General features: G+C 41.2%; 1 protein-coding gene across 1 annotated transcript; it reads right to left on the minus strand.

The window, feature by feature from the left end:
* Window positions 1-1,044: 1,044 nt before the first annotated feature.
* On the minus strand, window positions 1,045-12,013 carry LOC139534540 (uncharacterized). Its single transcript, XM_071333744.1, has 8 exons — window positions 11,706-12,013; window positions 11,180-11,310; window positions 10,657-10,810; window positions 10,149-10,248; window positions 9,796-9,971; window positions 9,393-9,526; window positions 5,487-5,625; window positions 1,045-4,902 (listed from the first exon to the last, which is right to left on the minus strand). Exons 1-8 carry the CDS (start codon window positions 11,785-11,787, stop codon window positions 4,859-4,861), a joined length of 960 nt encoding a protein of 319 aa, XP_071189845.1. The 5' UTR covers window positions 11,788-12,013; the 3' UTR covers window positions 1,045-4,858.
* Between the last annotated feature and the right edge of the window lie 255 nt (window positions 12,014-12,268).

The following is a 12,268-nucleotide window of genomic DNA, read 5'->3' on the forward strand; positions in this document are numbered from 1 at the left end:
GCTGGTGCGGTTGGCCCTGGGTTCCTCCTAATGCAAGACAATGCTAGACCTTATGTGGCTGGAGTGTGTCAGCAGTTCCTGCAAGAGGAAGGCATTGATGCTATGGACTGGCCCGCCCGTTCCCCAGACCTGAATCCAATTGAGCACATCTGGGACATCATGTCTCGCTCCATCCAGCAACGCCACGTTGCACCACAGACTGTCCAGGAGTTGGCGGATGCTTTAGTCCAGGTCTGGGAGGAGATCCCTCAGGAGACCATCCGCCACCTCATCAGGAGCATGCCCAGGCGTTGTAGGGAGGTCATACAGGCACGTGGAGGCCACACACACTACTGAGTCTCATTTTGACTTGTTTTAAGGACATTACATCAAAGTTGGATCAGCCTGTAGTGTGGTTTTCCACTTTGAATGAATATTTCATTCATTCAGATCTAGGATGTGTTATTTTAGTGTTCCCTTTATTTTTTTGAGCAGTGTATATGGACTAATCGGGATATATTGTATAAAAACACTTCTTTGTTTTTAGAATATTGGTTCTGAAATAATATCCTATTGGTGAGCCAACTTGTAAATGCAGAGGGTTTTTTACTTAGTTATAAGGAATTCTTATCACTTTACAAGGTCCCTGTAACACCTAAAGATTTTGCAATTGTTTTACATGCCATTCCCTCAGGTGTTGCTTTGTTATTCAGGGGCGTGTCAAGACCTGACCCTCAGAGCCTACCTTCCAATAACCCTGTTGACTCATCAGTAGGAAAGATTTGTTTGTCTTTTGGTCCATTCAACAACAGAGCGATACGAACCTTGTTTCAGCAGGATGTTGTATCTATACCTTATGTAATGCCTTATTGGAATGGTTTGATTGATAATATCTGTTGGGAAAAAGTTTGGATGTTGCCACACACATACCTACTTATTAACACAATTAAGGAATTTTCCTTTAAAATTGTTCATAAATATTATCCTGCCAACCACTTTGTGAAGAAGTTTAAGGAAAACATAAACTCAAATTGTACCTTTTGTAATGACCACCCAGAAACAGTGTTGCATCTTTTTTGACATTGTATTCATGTAAGAAAACTGTGGCAAGACATCAGTAGGTTTATAATTGAACACATTTATGAAGATTTTACACTATTGTGGAGAGATGTACTGCTTGGATTCTTAACATACTATAGAAATAAGCTGAAAGAATTTTATGTAATTAATTTCATTATTCTTTTGGCCAAATGTCATATTCACAAATGTAAATTTACAAACAAACACCACATATTCTTACCTTACAAAAATAAATTGAACTATATTTTAAGACAATTAAATACTCTACTAACAAAAAAGCTGTTAGAATTATAAGTGTATGTATGTCCCTTAAGGTCCTTGTGTAATGTGATATTGTACCCCCTAGCCCAATTGTCCTTTGTATATTATTTATATATACTTGTGTTTCCACATGTACTTCCTGTATTGATTAGAATTTTTTTTAACTATGAGTATTAAAACACAGCTCTTGTAACAAAAAAAAATGCAATACATGAATCAATACTATTGGTTCCCCTTTACATCTGTATGAACGTTTCACGACCCCTGGACCAATAAAATGTGTTCAAAATAGTTTTTCATTGGCTCCATTGGCTGGTGAAAATGTCCGTCAAACGCATATCTTCACTCTTGATGATGTTTTTGTTTGTGGGTTCTAAACGAGACGCAATCAGAAGTAAGTCTCAGATATAATTCTGCTGTTGAAATTGTGTTTTGAGGGCGGGTGCAAATCAAATGGCTAGGTAGCTAACCAGCTATTTTAGGCTAATCCAGAATCTGACAGATAATGTTTAATCTCCTGTTTATAGCTCCCCATATTATCTCTGCTTCTTGGCTAACTAGCCACCTTGTCATTGGCATAAAGAGTGAACAGATTCATCAGATGTATGTTGCAATAGTTAAATAGCTTTCACATTAGATTTCTACTAGATAAACTCGCTAAATTAGCTAGCTGCAGTGTCAACCATGTAGTTAGGTAATGTTAGTTAGATTAACCAGTCAGTCCAGTGCAGCATCATCCCACTCCATTGAATCTCTCAGCATCATCCCACTCCATTGAATCTCTCAGCATCATCCCCCTCCAGGAAAATACCCTCCAAACTGGAAAGGAGAGGTTTGGAAGAGAAGGAGGATGGAGGGTAAATCCTACCTTGGCAGGAAAAAGATGATTGAGTTGACTATGGCAATTAATATCTGTACTGGTTGATTATTTATTACTTATGTGGGTGATTCTCATGAAACCAACTGAAACCATGTCTGTGATGAATTCAGCTATATATGCTTGGTTTTTGGCTCTTTAATTAACTTGTTTTGGGCTCCAATATTATTTTTGTGTTTACTCAATCTCATTACCGTAACACATCCAGGTCAATTTTGCAGGACTTTACATGCATTTAATTTAAGACCTAAAAGACCTAAAAAAATGGTCTCCTGATGGGGTTTAAGCATTGTTAGCACATCCAATTTTGTTGTTATTTTATTAGAAAAGTGTGATTTTTAGAGCAAAAACCTGAAGAAAAAAAATTTGAACAACCACAACCCCTGCATGACCCTTTCGCGTCCCACCACTGCTAAAAAAAAGTAACCATGTTTATAATTTTTAAAGGCACATTACAATTAAAAATCCAAAGTTTATCTGATGTTTTTAGAACTCTAAAGTGGGGTTCTGTCAACAGATGTCCCCATCCTAGACCATATGTTTTGTAAATCCGGCTCAGCTATAACAATGCGAACAATTCAAAATTCATGAAAAATAATTTCCAGACTTGTGGTGTTTATCTTTTCCACTGAAGACTAAACTTATTGGTGTTCTATTAGATTGTAGTCTGCCATGGTCAAAGCATATTGATTCTATTGTTGTAAAGATGGGAGAGGTCTGTCTGTGATAAAGAGATGCTCTGCTTTTTTAACATCACATGCAACCAAACAAGTCCTGCAAGCTCTGCTTTTGTCACATCTTGACTATTGCCCAGTTGTACGGTCAGGTGCGACAAAAAAGGGCCTAGAAAAGCTGCAGCTGGCCCAGAACAGAGCAGCACGTCTGGCCCTCAAATGTCAGTCAATAACATGCAAGTCAGCATCTCCTGGTTCATAATGAAGGAGAGATTGGCTGCATCCCTGATGGTCTTTGTAAGATGTATTGATGTGCTGAAAGTACCAAATTGCCTGTTTGGCCAGTTAACACATAGCTTAAAACCTATACCTACCCCACAATACATATGACTAGGGGGTCTCGTCACAGTCCCCAAGTCCAGAACAGAGGCTGGGAGACGCACAGCACTGTATAGAGCAATGACTACATGGACTTATCTTCCACCTCAGGTAACTTAGGCAATCAAAATCAGTTTTAAAAAGAGATAAGACAACCCCTCAAGGACCAATGCGGACTGAGACACACACACATAAACCCAGACATTCTTATAATTATAAACAAAAATGTTTTCTCCTTTTCACAAGATGAATACAAACCCCATGCCAGCTTTATGCCTCAACACCAACAGGAAAAGATCAACATATCATTTCCAGGTCTTATCTGGTGCTTATCTTTTTCATTCATTTTGGGGTTTTTGCATATAGGTGTATCTACACAATAAATGGCCTGGGATGTGGATTTAAATGGATAGTTAAATAAACCAATATGTAATTGGTGTTACATTTTATTTAACCCTTATTTTACCAGTTCAATTGACTGAGAAGTCATTCTCATTTATAGCAATGACCTGGGGAATAATTACAGGGGAGAGGAGGGGGAATGAATGAGCCAATTGGAAGCTGGGGATGATTAGGTTGCCAGATTGGGTATTTAGTCAGAACACCAGGGTTAACACCCCTTCTCTTACGATAAGTGCCATGGGATCTTTAGTGACCACAGAGAGTCAGGACACCCGTTTAACATCCCATCTGAAAGACAGCACAAGGCAATGTCCCCAATCACTGCCCCGGGGCATTGGGATATATATATTTTTTTAGACAAGAGGAAAGAGTGCATCCTACTGGCCCTCCGACACCACTTCCAACAGCATCTGGTCTCCAGAGACCGACCAGGACCAACCCTGCTTAGCTTCAGAGGCAAGCCAGCAGTGGGGTACAGGGTAGTATGCTGCTTGCTTCCTTACCCTGTAAGCAGTCTATGAACTAGAGATGACAGCAATCCATGCTTGGGTTTTGTTTACCTGGTCACTGTCTCCATCTTTTTAACATTGATAGCACAAAACCAATTTAACTGAATATCTGTGATATTAGCATAATTCACATTTCATGTCCAAATCATCTTAAACTAACTTTATTGAGCTAGACAATCCATTTTTGGCACTGGGATGATTTGGACATGGAATGTGAAAATACTTATAAATCGGGGATATCCACTTGCAGTGGTTTTGTGCTATAAACCAAAGCATGGATTGGTGTCTTGCCTTGTCCATTGACTGCTTACAGGGTAAGGAATCCAATGTACTTTTGTAATTTGGGTGATCTATCCCTTTAAGTCTACTTTTGAGGTGTGCAAACATGTGCCAAACTTGACATTTTTGAGTGTAATGCTCCTTTAGGGGATGTGCAATAATCTAGAACAATCTGATTCATCTAAACTTCTTGTTATCTTGGCAGATAAACGTCTTGGCAGATAAGAAAAGAAAGAAGGCTGCATCAAAAGCTAGGGTGGAGAAGCACAGAAATCCAGAGCCGGTTGAGCAGTACAGAAGAAAGGAAAGAGAGAGGTATAGAGAGAGGAAAAGTTGCAGTCACGAGTGCTTTCAGAGTTGGAGTGCTGATCTATGATCGATTGCGGAGCTCCCACTCCGGACACTCTTAAGCAGTGCAGTTAGGGTCCTTGGGGGAATCTTGGGGAAAAACGTATTTCTGTGCCTGAAAAAGAACCAAAAAGATAAGCCCAAAATGCACCACCAAAATGAGTGAAATCACATTTCCTATATCTCTTTTCCACTCAATCAATCTAAACACATTTACATTTGAATCATATAGCAGTCACTCTTATCCAGAGTGACTTACAGTTAGTGCATTCATCTTACGATAGCTACAGTAGGTGGGACAACCACATATCTGTCATAGTAAGTACATTGTTTCTCAATAAAGTAGCTATTAGCAGTCGGTGCTAGCAGAGGGAAAAAAGTCAAGTGCGAGTTCACAAAAGGCAAGTGAGTTAGTATTAAAAAAATATATTTTTGGGGGGCGCTGTGGGATTATTTAAGATACTCTTTGAAGAGGTAGCGTTCCAGACATTTGTAGAAGATGGGCAGGGACTCTATTAAAACGACATATACTATTATACAGACTATAGACTACTGGTATATTAAATATGTTTTATTCTATTTGTCTTCTATTTTTTTTTGATAACGGGAACATGGTGGTATGGTAACACAATTACAGGACATCACTGTCTGTGTTCTGAAAGAGGGAGAGAATGTAGAGAAAGAAAGAGGAGAAAGTACCATAGATTTCCTCTTCGCTCCAGTCGCTGCCTCCCTCCCCACACCATCTCGTATAGACTGCTTTAAGCTTGACTCTGTACTGGCATCTCTGGTCATATGAAACCTTCACTGGTACATGTTCCAATTGCATTTCCTTACCCTGGAAGAAACGTACACAGAACCACGAGTGGAACTCAAATAGTGTACTATTTGACTGACACACCCATGCACGCACACACACACAAACACACAGCAGATGTCCAAAGCCCTTTATTCTAACACATTCAGTAGGTCTGTAAAAACAATGTAAATACTGTCCAGTGACTAAAGCTCTATTTTGATTGGTGTAATCACATACGTGGCCTGTCTCATGTTAACAATAGCAGAACGCCCAACCCCTCATCTGACACATATTCTGTCTGCAGCCAGCTAAACTTATGCCTCTTTATCCGTGTATTTGTTTATGGATCATTAAGTCTTTTTACAAACACAGGTTCTGAAAAGTTCCCTGTTGCAAAATAGATTTTATCTCCGTGAGACTAGCCTGTATAACAATGGCACGACTGAGTGACGTACAGTGCCTTTGGAAACTATTCAGACCCCTTGACTTTTTCCACATTTTGTTACGTTACAGCCTTATTCTAAAATGTATTCAATTGTTTTTTCCCCCCCTCATCAATCTACACACAATACCCCATAATGACAAAGAAAAAATTGGTTTTTAGAAATGTTTGCTAGTTCATATTAAAAAAACTTCAATATTACATTCACATAAGTATTCAGACTACTCAGTACTCGTGTCAAATCAAAATCAGTCACTGAATACAACCGTGAAATGCTTACTTACAAGCCCTTAACCAACAGTTCAGTTCAAGAAAGAGTTGAGAAAATATTTACCAAATAATCTAAAGTAAAAGATAATAAAAAGTAATACAATAAAATAACGAGTCAATGTGCGGTGGTACAGGTTAGTCGAGGTCATTTGTACATGTAGGTATGGGTGAAGTTTATAGATAATAAACAGCGATCAGCTGCAGTGTAAAAAACAAATGGGGGGTTGTCAATGTAAATAATCCGGTGGCCATTTGATTAATTGTTCAGCAGTCTCATGGCTTGGGGCTAGAAGCTGTTAAGAAGCCTTTTGGTCCTAGACCTGATGCTCCGGTATTGCTTGCCGTGCAGTAGCAGAGAAAACAGTCTATGACTTTGGTGACTGGAATAGACATTTTTTGGGGCTTTCCTATGACACCGCCTGGTATATAGGTCCTGGATGGCAGGAAGCTTGGCCCCAGTGATGTACTGGGCCGCACGCACTACCCTCTTTAGCGCCTTACGGTCAGATGCCGAGCAGTTACCATACCAGGTGGTGATGCAACCGGTCAGGATGCTCTCGATTGGTGCAGCTGTAGAACTTTTTGAGGATCTGGGGACCCATGCCAAATCTTTTCAGTCTCCTGAGGGGAAAAAGGTGTTGTCGTGCCCTCTTCACTTGGTCTTGGTGTGTTTGGACCATGATAGTTTGTTCGTGATGTGGACACCAAGGAACTTGAAACTCTTGACCCACTCCACTACAGCCCCGTCGATGTTAATAGGGGCCTGTTCGGTCTGCCTTTTCCTGTAGTCCACGATCAACTCCTTTGTCTTGCTCACATTAAGGGAGAGGTTGTTGTCCTGGCACCACACTACAAGGTCTCTGACCTCCCTATAGACTGTCTCATCGTTGTTGGTGATCAGGCCTACCACTGTTGTGTCGTCAGCAAACTTAATGATGGTGTTGGAGTCGTGTTTGGCCACACAGTCGTGGGTGAACAGGGAGTACAGGAGGGGACTAAGCACACACCCCTGAGGAGCCCCAGTGTTGAGGATCAGCGTAGCAGACATGTTGTTGCCTACCCTTACCACCTGGGGGCGTCCCGTCAGGAAGTCCAGGATCCAGTTGCAGAGGGAGGTGTTTAGTCCCAGGGTCCTTAGCTTAGCGATGAGCTTCGTGGGCACTATGGTGTTAAACGCTGAGCTGTAGTCAACGAACAGCACTCACATAAGTGTTCCTTTTGTACAGGTGGGAAAGGGCAGTGTGGAGTGTGATTGAGATTGCGTCATCTGCGGATCTGTTGGGGTGGTATGCGAATTGGAGTGGGTCTAGGGTATCTGGGAGGATGCTGTTGATGTGAACCATGATCAGCCTTTCAAAGCACTTCATGGCTACCGACGTGAGTGCTACGAGGCGGTAATCATTTAGGCAGGTTACCTTCGCTTCCTTGGACACAGGTACTATGATGGTCTGCTTGAAACATGTAGGTATTACAGACTCGATCAGGGAACAGCTGGTGCTCTCATGCATGCTTCAGTGTTACTTGCCTCGAAGCAAGCAGAAAAGGCATTTAGCTTGTCTGGTATGTTCATGTCACTGGGCAGCTCACAACTGGGTTTCCCTTTGTAGTCCGTAATAGTTTTCAAGCCTGCCATATCCGATGAGCGTCAGAGCCAGTGTAGTAGGATTCAATCTTAATCCTGTATTGACGCTTTGCTTGTTTGATGGTTCGTGTGAAGGAATAGCGGGATTTCTGATAAACGTCCGGAATAGTGTCCTGCTCCTTGAAAGTGTTAGCTCTAGGCTTTAGCTTGATGCGCATGTTGCCTGTAATCCATGGCTTCTGGTTGGGATATGTACGTACGGTCACTGTGGGGACGATGTCGTCAATTCACTTATTGATGAAGCCAATGACTGAGGTGGTATACTCCTCAATGCCATTTGATGAATCCGTAACATCCGGTCTGTGCTAGCAAAACAGTCCTGTAGCGAAGCTTCCCCGTCAGCCGACCACTTCCGTATTGAGCGAGTCACTGGTACACTCCTGCGTTGTGTTGGCTGTGTGCTTAGGGTTGTTGTCCTGTTGGAAGGTGAACCTTCGCCCCAGTCTGAGGTCCTGGGCGCTCTGGAGCAGGTTTTCATCAAGGTTCTCTCAGTACTTGCTCCTTTCATCTTTGCCTCGATCCTAACTAGTCTCCCAGTCCCTGCCGCAGAAAAACATCCCCACAGCATGATGCTGCCACCACCATGCTTCACCGTAGGGATGGTGCCAGGTTTCCTCCAGATGTGACGCTTGGCATTCAGACCAAAGAGTTCAATCTTGGTTTCATCAGACCATAGAATCTTGTTTCTCATGATCTGAGAGTCTTTGGGTGCCTTTTGGTAAACTCCAAGCAGGCTGTCATGTGCCTTTTACTGAGGAGTGGCTTCCGTCTGGCCACTCTACCATAAAGGCCTGATTGGTGGAGTGCTGCAAAGATGGTTCTCCCATCTCCAGAGAGGAACTCTTGAGCTCTGTCAGAGTGACCATCAGGTTCTTGATCACCTCCCTGACCAAGGCCCTTCTCCCCCGATTGCTCAGTTTGGCTGGGTGGCCAGCTCTAGGAAGAGTCTTGGTGGTTCCAAACATCTTCCATTTAAGAATGAGGGACGCCACTGTGTTCTTGCGGACCTTCAATGCTGCAGACATGTTTTGGTACTCTTCCCCAGAGCTGTGCCTCGACACAATCCTGTCTCGGAGCTCTACGCACAAATTCCTTCGACCTTATGGCTTTGTTTTTGCTCTTAACTGTGGGACCTTATATAGACAGGTGTGTGCATTTCCAAATCATGTCCAATTAATTGAATTTACGACAGTTGGAGTCCAATCAGGATATAGAAACATCTCAAGGATGATCAATGGAAACAGGATGCACCTTATCTCAATTTTGAGTCTCATTGCAAAGGGGCTGAATACTTATGTAAATAAGGTATCTGTTTTTATTTTTTGTAAATTTGCAAAAAATGTCTAAATCTTTTTTCTCTTTGTCATTATGGGTTATTGTGTGTAGATTGTTTTCATGGATAAATAAAGGGTGACATGAATAAATAAAAATATCCACACATCCAGGGCTTACCAGAGACTCTTGACACTTGTTGTATTTTAAGATGTAATTCCAGCAGTGGCCAGCGCCTATGTCCGGAGGGTCCCAGCTCAGGATGAGATTCCTACCTTCCTCTGTGATCTTCACCTTAGGGGCCGGGGGCTTGACTGAAGAGAATCAGACATATAGTATAACATTAGATAAATGAGACTATTAGTAATAAACAGTATTGCATACTTGAGAGAATAGTCGTATCATATAATTACTCACTGGTTGGTCTACTTATATAAAGATATAGCTTTTTTATATTAAAGAAATTTTTACTGACTTCACTTCCTGAGGTAAATGTGTTTGAATGTTTTTCAGATCATACCATGAGGATATCGTAAACATTTGTTTTTAACTGTTAAAAAATGTGGTATGGAGTTATTCTTACCATGATTTCTAGGAAGCACCAGGAAGTTATTCCGTACAGATAAGCCATCGAGAGTCCCATTGACCTTGAAGTAGACGTCATATTGAAGGAAGGATCCTCTCAGGTGACATCCTGTCCTCTGACCATCTCTGTACTGGTATTCACTGCATGCTGCTATGTGGGAGGGACCAAGGTACCTGAAACATAAGGGATGAGAGGGATGACAATCTGTCACTGCTCAGCTAAACCGACACAGCTCAACTGACACAGATATTCACAGTGTTCCAGGAGTTATTTTACCAGTTCAGTTGTTATCCGTTGAATTGGGTAGGGATGGATTAGGGGATTTTGACAGGAAGTAGAATAGTTCTCACCCATAGTAGAGCTGGAGGTCTGAGGCCTGATTGGCTGGGAGCCAGCTGCAGTTCATGGCCTTAGAGGAGTAGAGGGAACACCGGAAATTCTTCACCAACTCTGTTGAGAGAGAGAGAGAGAGAGAGAGAGAGAGAGAGAGAGAGAGAGAGAGAGAGAGAGAGAGAGATTTAAATGTTGACCTATTAAGGTTTTCCATCCAGCATAGCCTTAAGCCGTGTGGCTGTTTGCTCAACCCTTTGTTCAATATTTTATTGGGCGTACAGTACCTACCGTAAACTATAATTAAATGCAAGGGAATTTCAAACATGTAAAACAATATTGAATCGCACCACATTGTTCATGTTACAGTAGACACATTGGATATAGTTCAGAGGGGTTCACTGTCCCAATTCAGAAAGGAAAAACTCCTTCCACTTAAGCCAACTTTTCACTTGGTCATGTAATGATTTCAGAGGGAGACTAAGTGAAAACTCAAAGTTAGGATTTGCCCCAGTGATTGTTACCTACCTGTGGGTTTAGTGATGGATTTGCTGACAGGTTTGCTTATGGTTCTGCCTGTACAGTGTTTGGGGTTTGTTTGCACTGTGTAATTCACTGCATCTTCCGTAGAGAGTCTATACTCTTTATACAACTTGAAAGTTGTCCCTACTTTGGGTCTCCTCTGCAAAGAAAAATGTTATCTGTAATTTCAAATTCAGTGTTATATCTTAAATTAATATGGTGTATATTAAAATGGCCTACAGGTTAACATCACTTCATATCAGATGTTTCTCATACTTTAAGATGTTATAATTTATAAAGTAGCTATAAGAAAAGTTTTGAAAATGGTGAATTAATATTTTACTTGGCTTTTGATATAAATTGAATTGTGATTCATATTTTGCATGGATTGTTTAATATTATATGCATGAATATGTGTTCCCATTCAGTCTATGCGTACAAGCCAGTCAGTATTAAAATAAATTCCAAATTAATATTTGTATTAAAAGAAATGTCCCTTTCTTGGGCCTGAGTGGAACAGTCGACTCACCTCTCCGATCGTTGTAGTGATCATGTAGTTCACCTTGCATGATGCATCTAAATTCTTTGGTGCGTTCCACGACAGCTTTATACGGAATTCAGACTCCCACGTCAATGACAGGTTGAGCGGCTCAGGGAGAGCTGAAGAGGTGACAAGAGACGAGCAGTGTAAACTACTTTGTATGGTAATGTGATGACCAACTGCTATATATGCTATATATATATATATATATATATCATCTTTGCTATGCCTGATCCACAAATCTGTTTGGTGTAGGTCCTAGTTACAATTTCTGAGCAATATGACTCACCGGGGCAAAGTAACAAGGCCACACAACAAGAATAACCCATATGCTTTATAGTTAGGCTACATCAAAAAGAATAGGCTAATACTCGTAGTCCGTGTAAAATGAACATGTTACAATGGATGCAGATGTACTTTCATTTAAAAGGCTTTCCTACTGAAAATGATTAAACAACTTGTGCCACATACAGTATGACTTAAAGGTAATGTAAAGTTCACACAATTGCATTACCTTTCTCAGCTGCAATCTCTGTTGCGACGAAATTAATAAAGTATTGTAGAACCAAGATACATTTCAAATGTTTCAGAATCATGTTGTCCTGTACGGGATTCCAAAGGTAAGGATCTCAGAATTGTCAAGCAGTGGTCTCCCAAACTGAGAGAACAATGCAACTGCCTCTGATCTGATTGGTCAAAGGATAGTGATTGATGTCTCGATCACAGGGGTTATAAAACGATCCGGAGTACTGCTGGTAATCTTGTCTACCTGAAAAGTGATGAATATACATACTGCTGAGAATAGGGCAGGGCAGTGTGTGTGTGTGTGTGTGTTGGGGTGGGTGGGTGTGGGTATGCATGCAACCAGACGTGTTGATTCTTGCAAAAGCAGGATTCAGGCAGATTAGTCTCAATTCATTATCTTGTTTTCGGAAAAACAGCTGGTTGCCACACCAACACTAGCTAACCCTTCCAGCAACCCGGCTTCTTACAGGCAGAAGGCAAGTTCTTAACTGACTTTTAAAGATGGAATCCTTAATGCCCTTACAAAAAAAGATTGCAGTTTTGAAACTGCCA

The sequence above is a fragment of the Salvelinus alpinus genome, chromosome 11 (assembly GCF_045679555.1).
Source record: "Salvelinus alpinus chromosome 11, SLU_Salpinus.1, whole genome shotgun sequence".
In the NCBI taxonomy this organism is placed as follows: domain Eukaryota; kingdom Metazoa; phylum Chordata; class Actinopteri; order Salmoniformes; family Salmonidae; genus Salvelinus; species Salvelinus alpinus.

Excerpts from the sequence above, each read along its gene's own strand:
- LOC139534540 (XM_071333744.1), bottom strand. The coding sequence starts at position 11,787 with ATGATTCTGAAACATTTGAAATGTATCTTGGTTCTACAATACTTTATT. Across the intron at positions 9,972-10,148 it reads GACCTCCAGCTCTACTATGG|GTACCTTGGTCCCTCCCACA; the intron begins GTGAGAACTATT and ends CTTATGTTTCAG. Across the intron at positions 9,527-9,795 it reads GGTGCTTCCTAGAAATCATG|TCAAGCCCCCGGCCCCTAAG; the intron begins GTAAGAATAACT and ends GATTCTCTTCAG.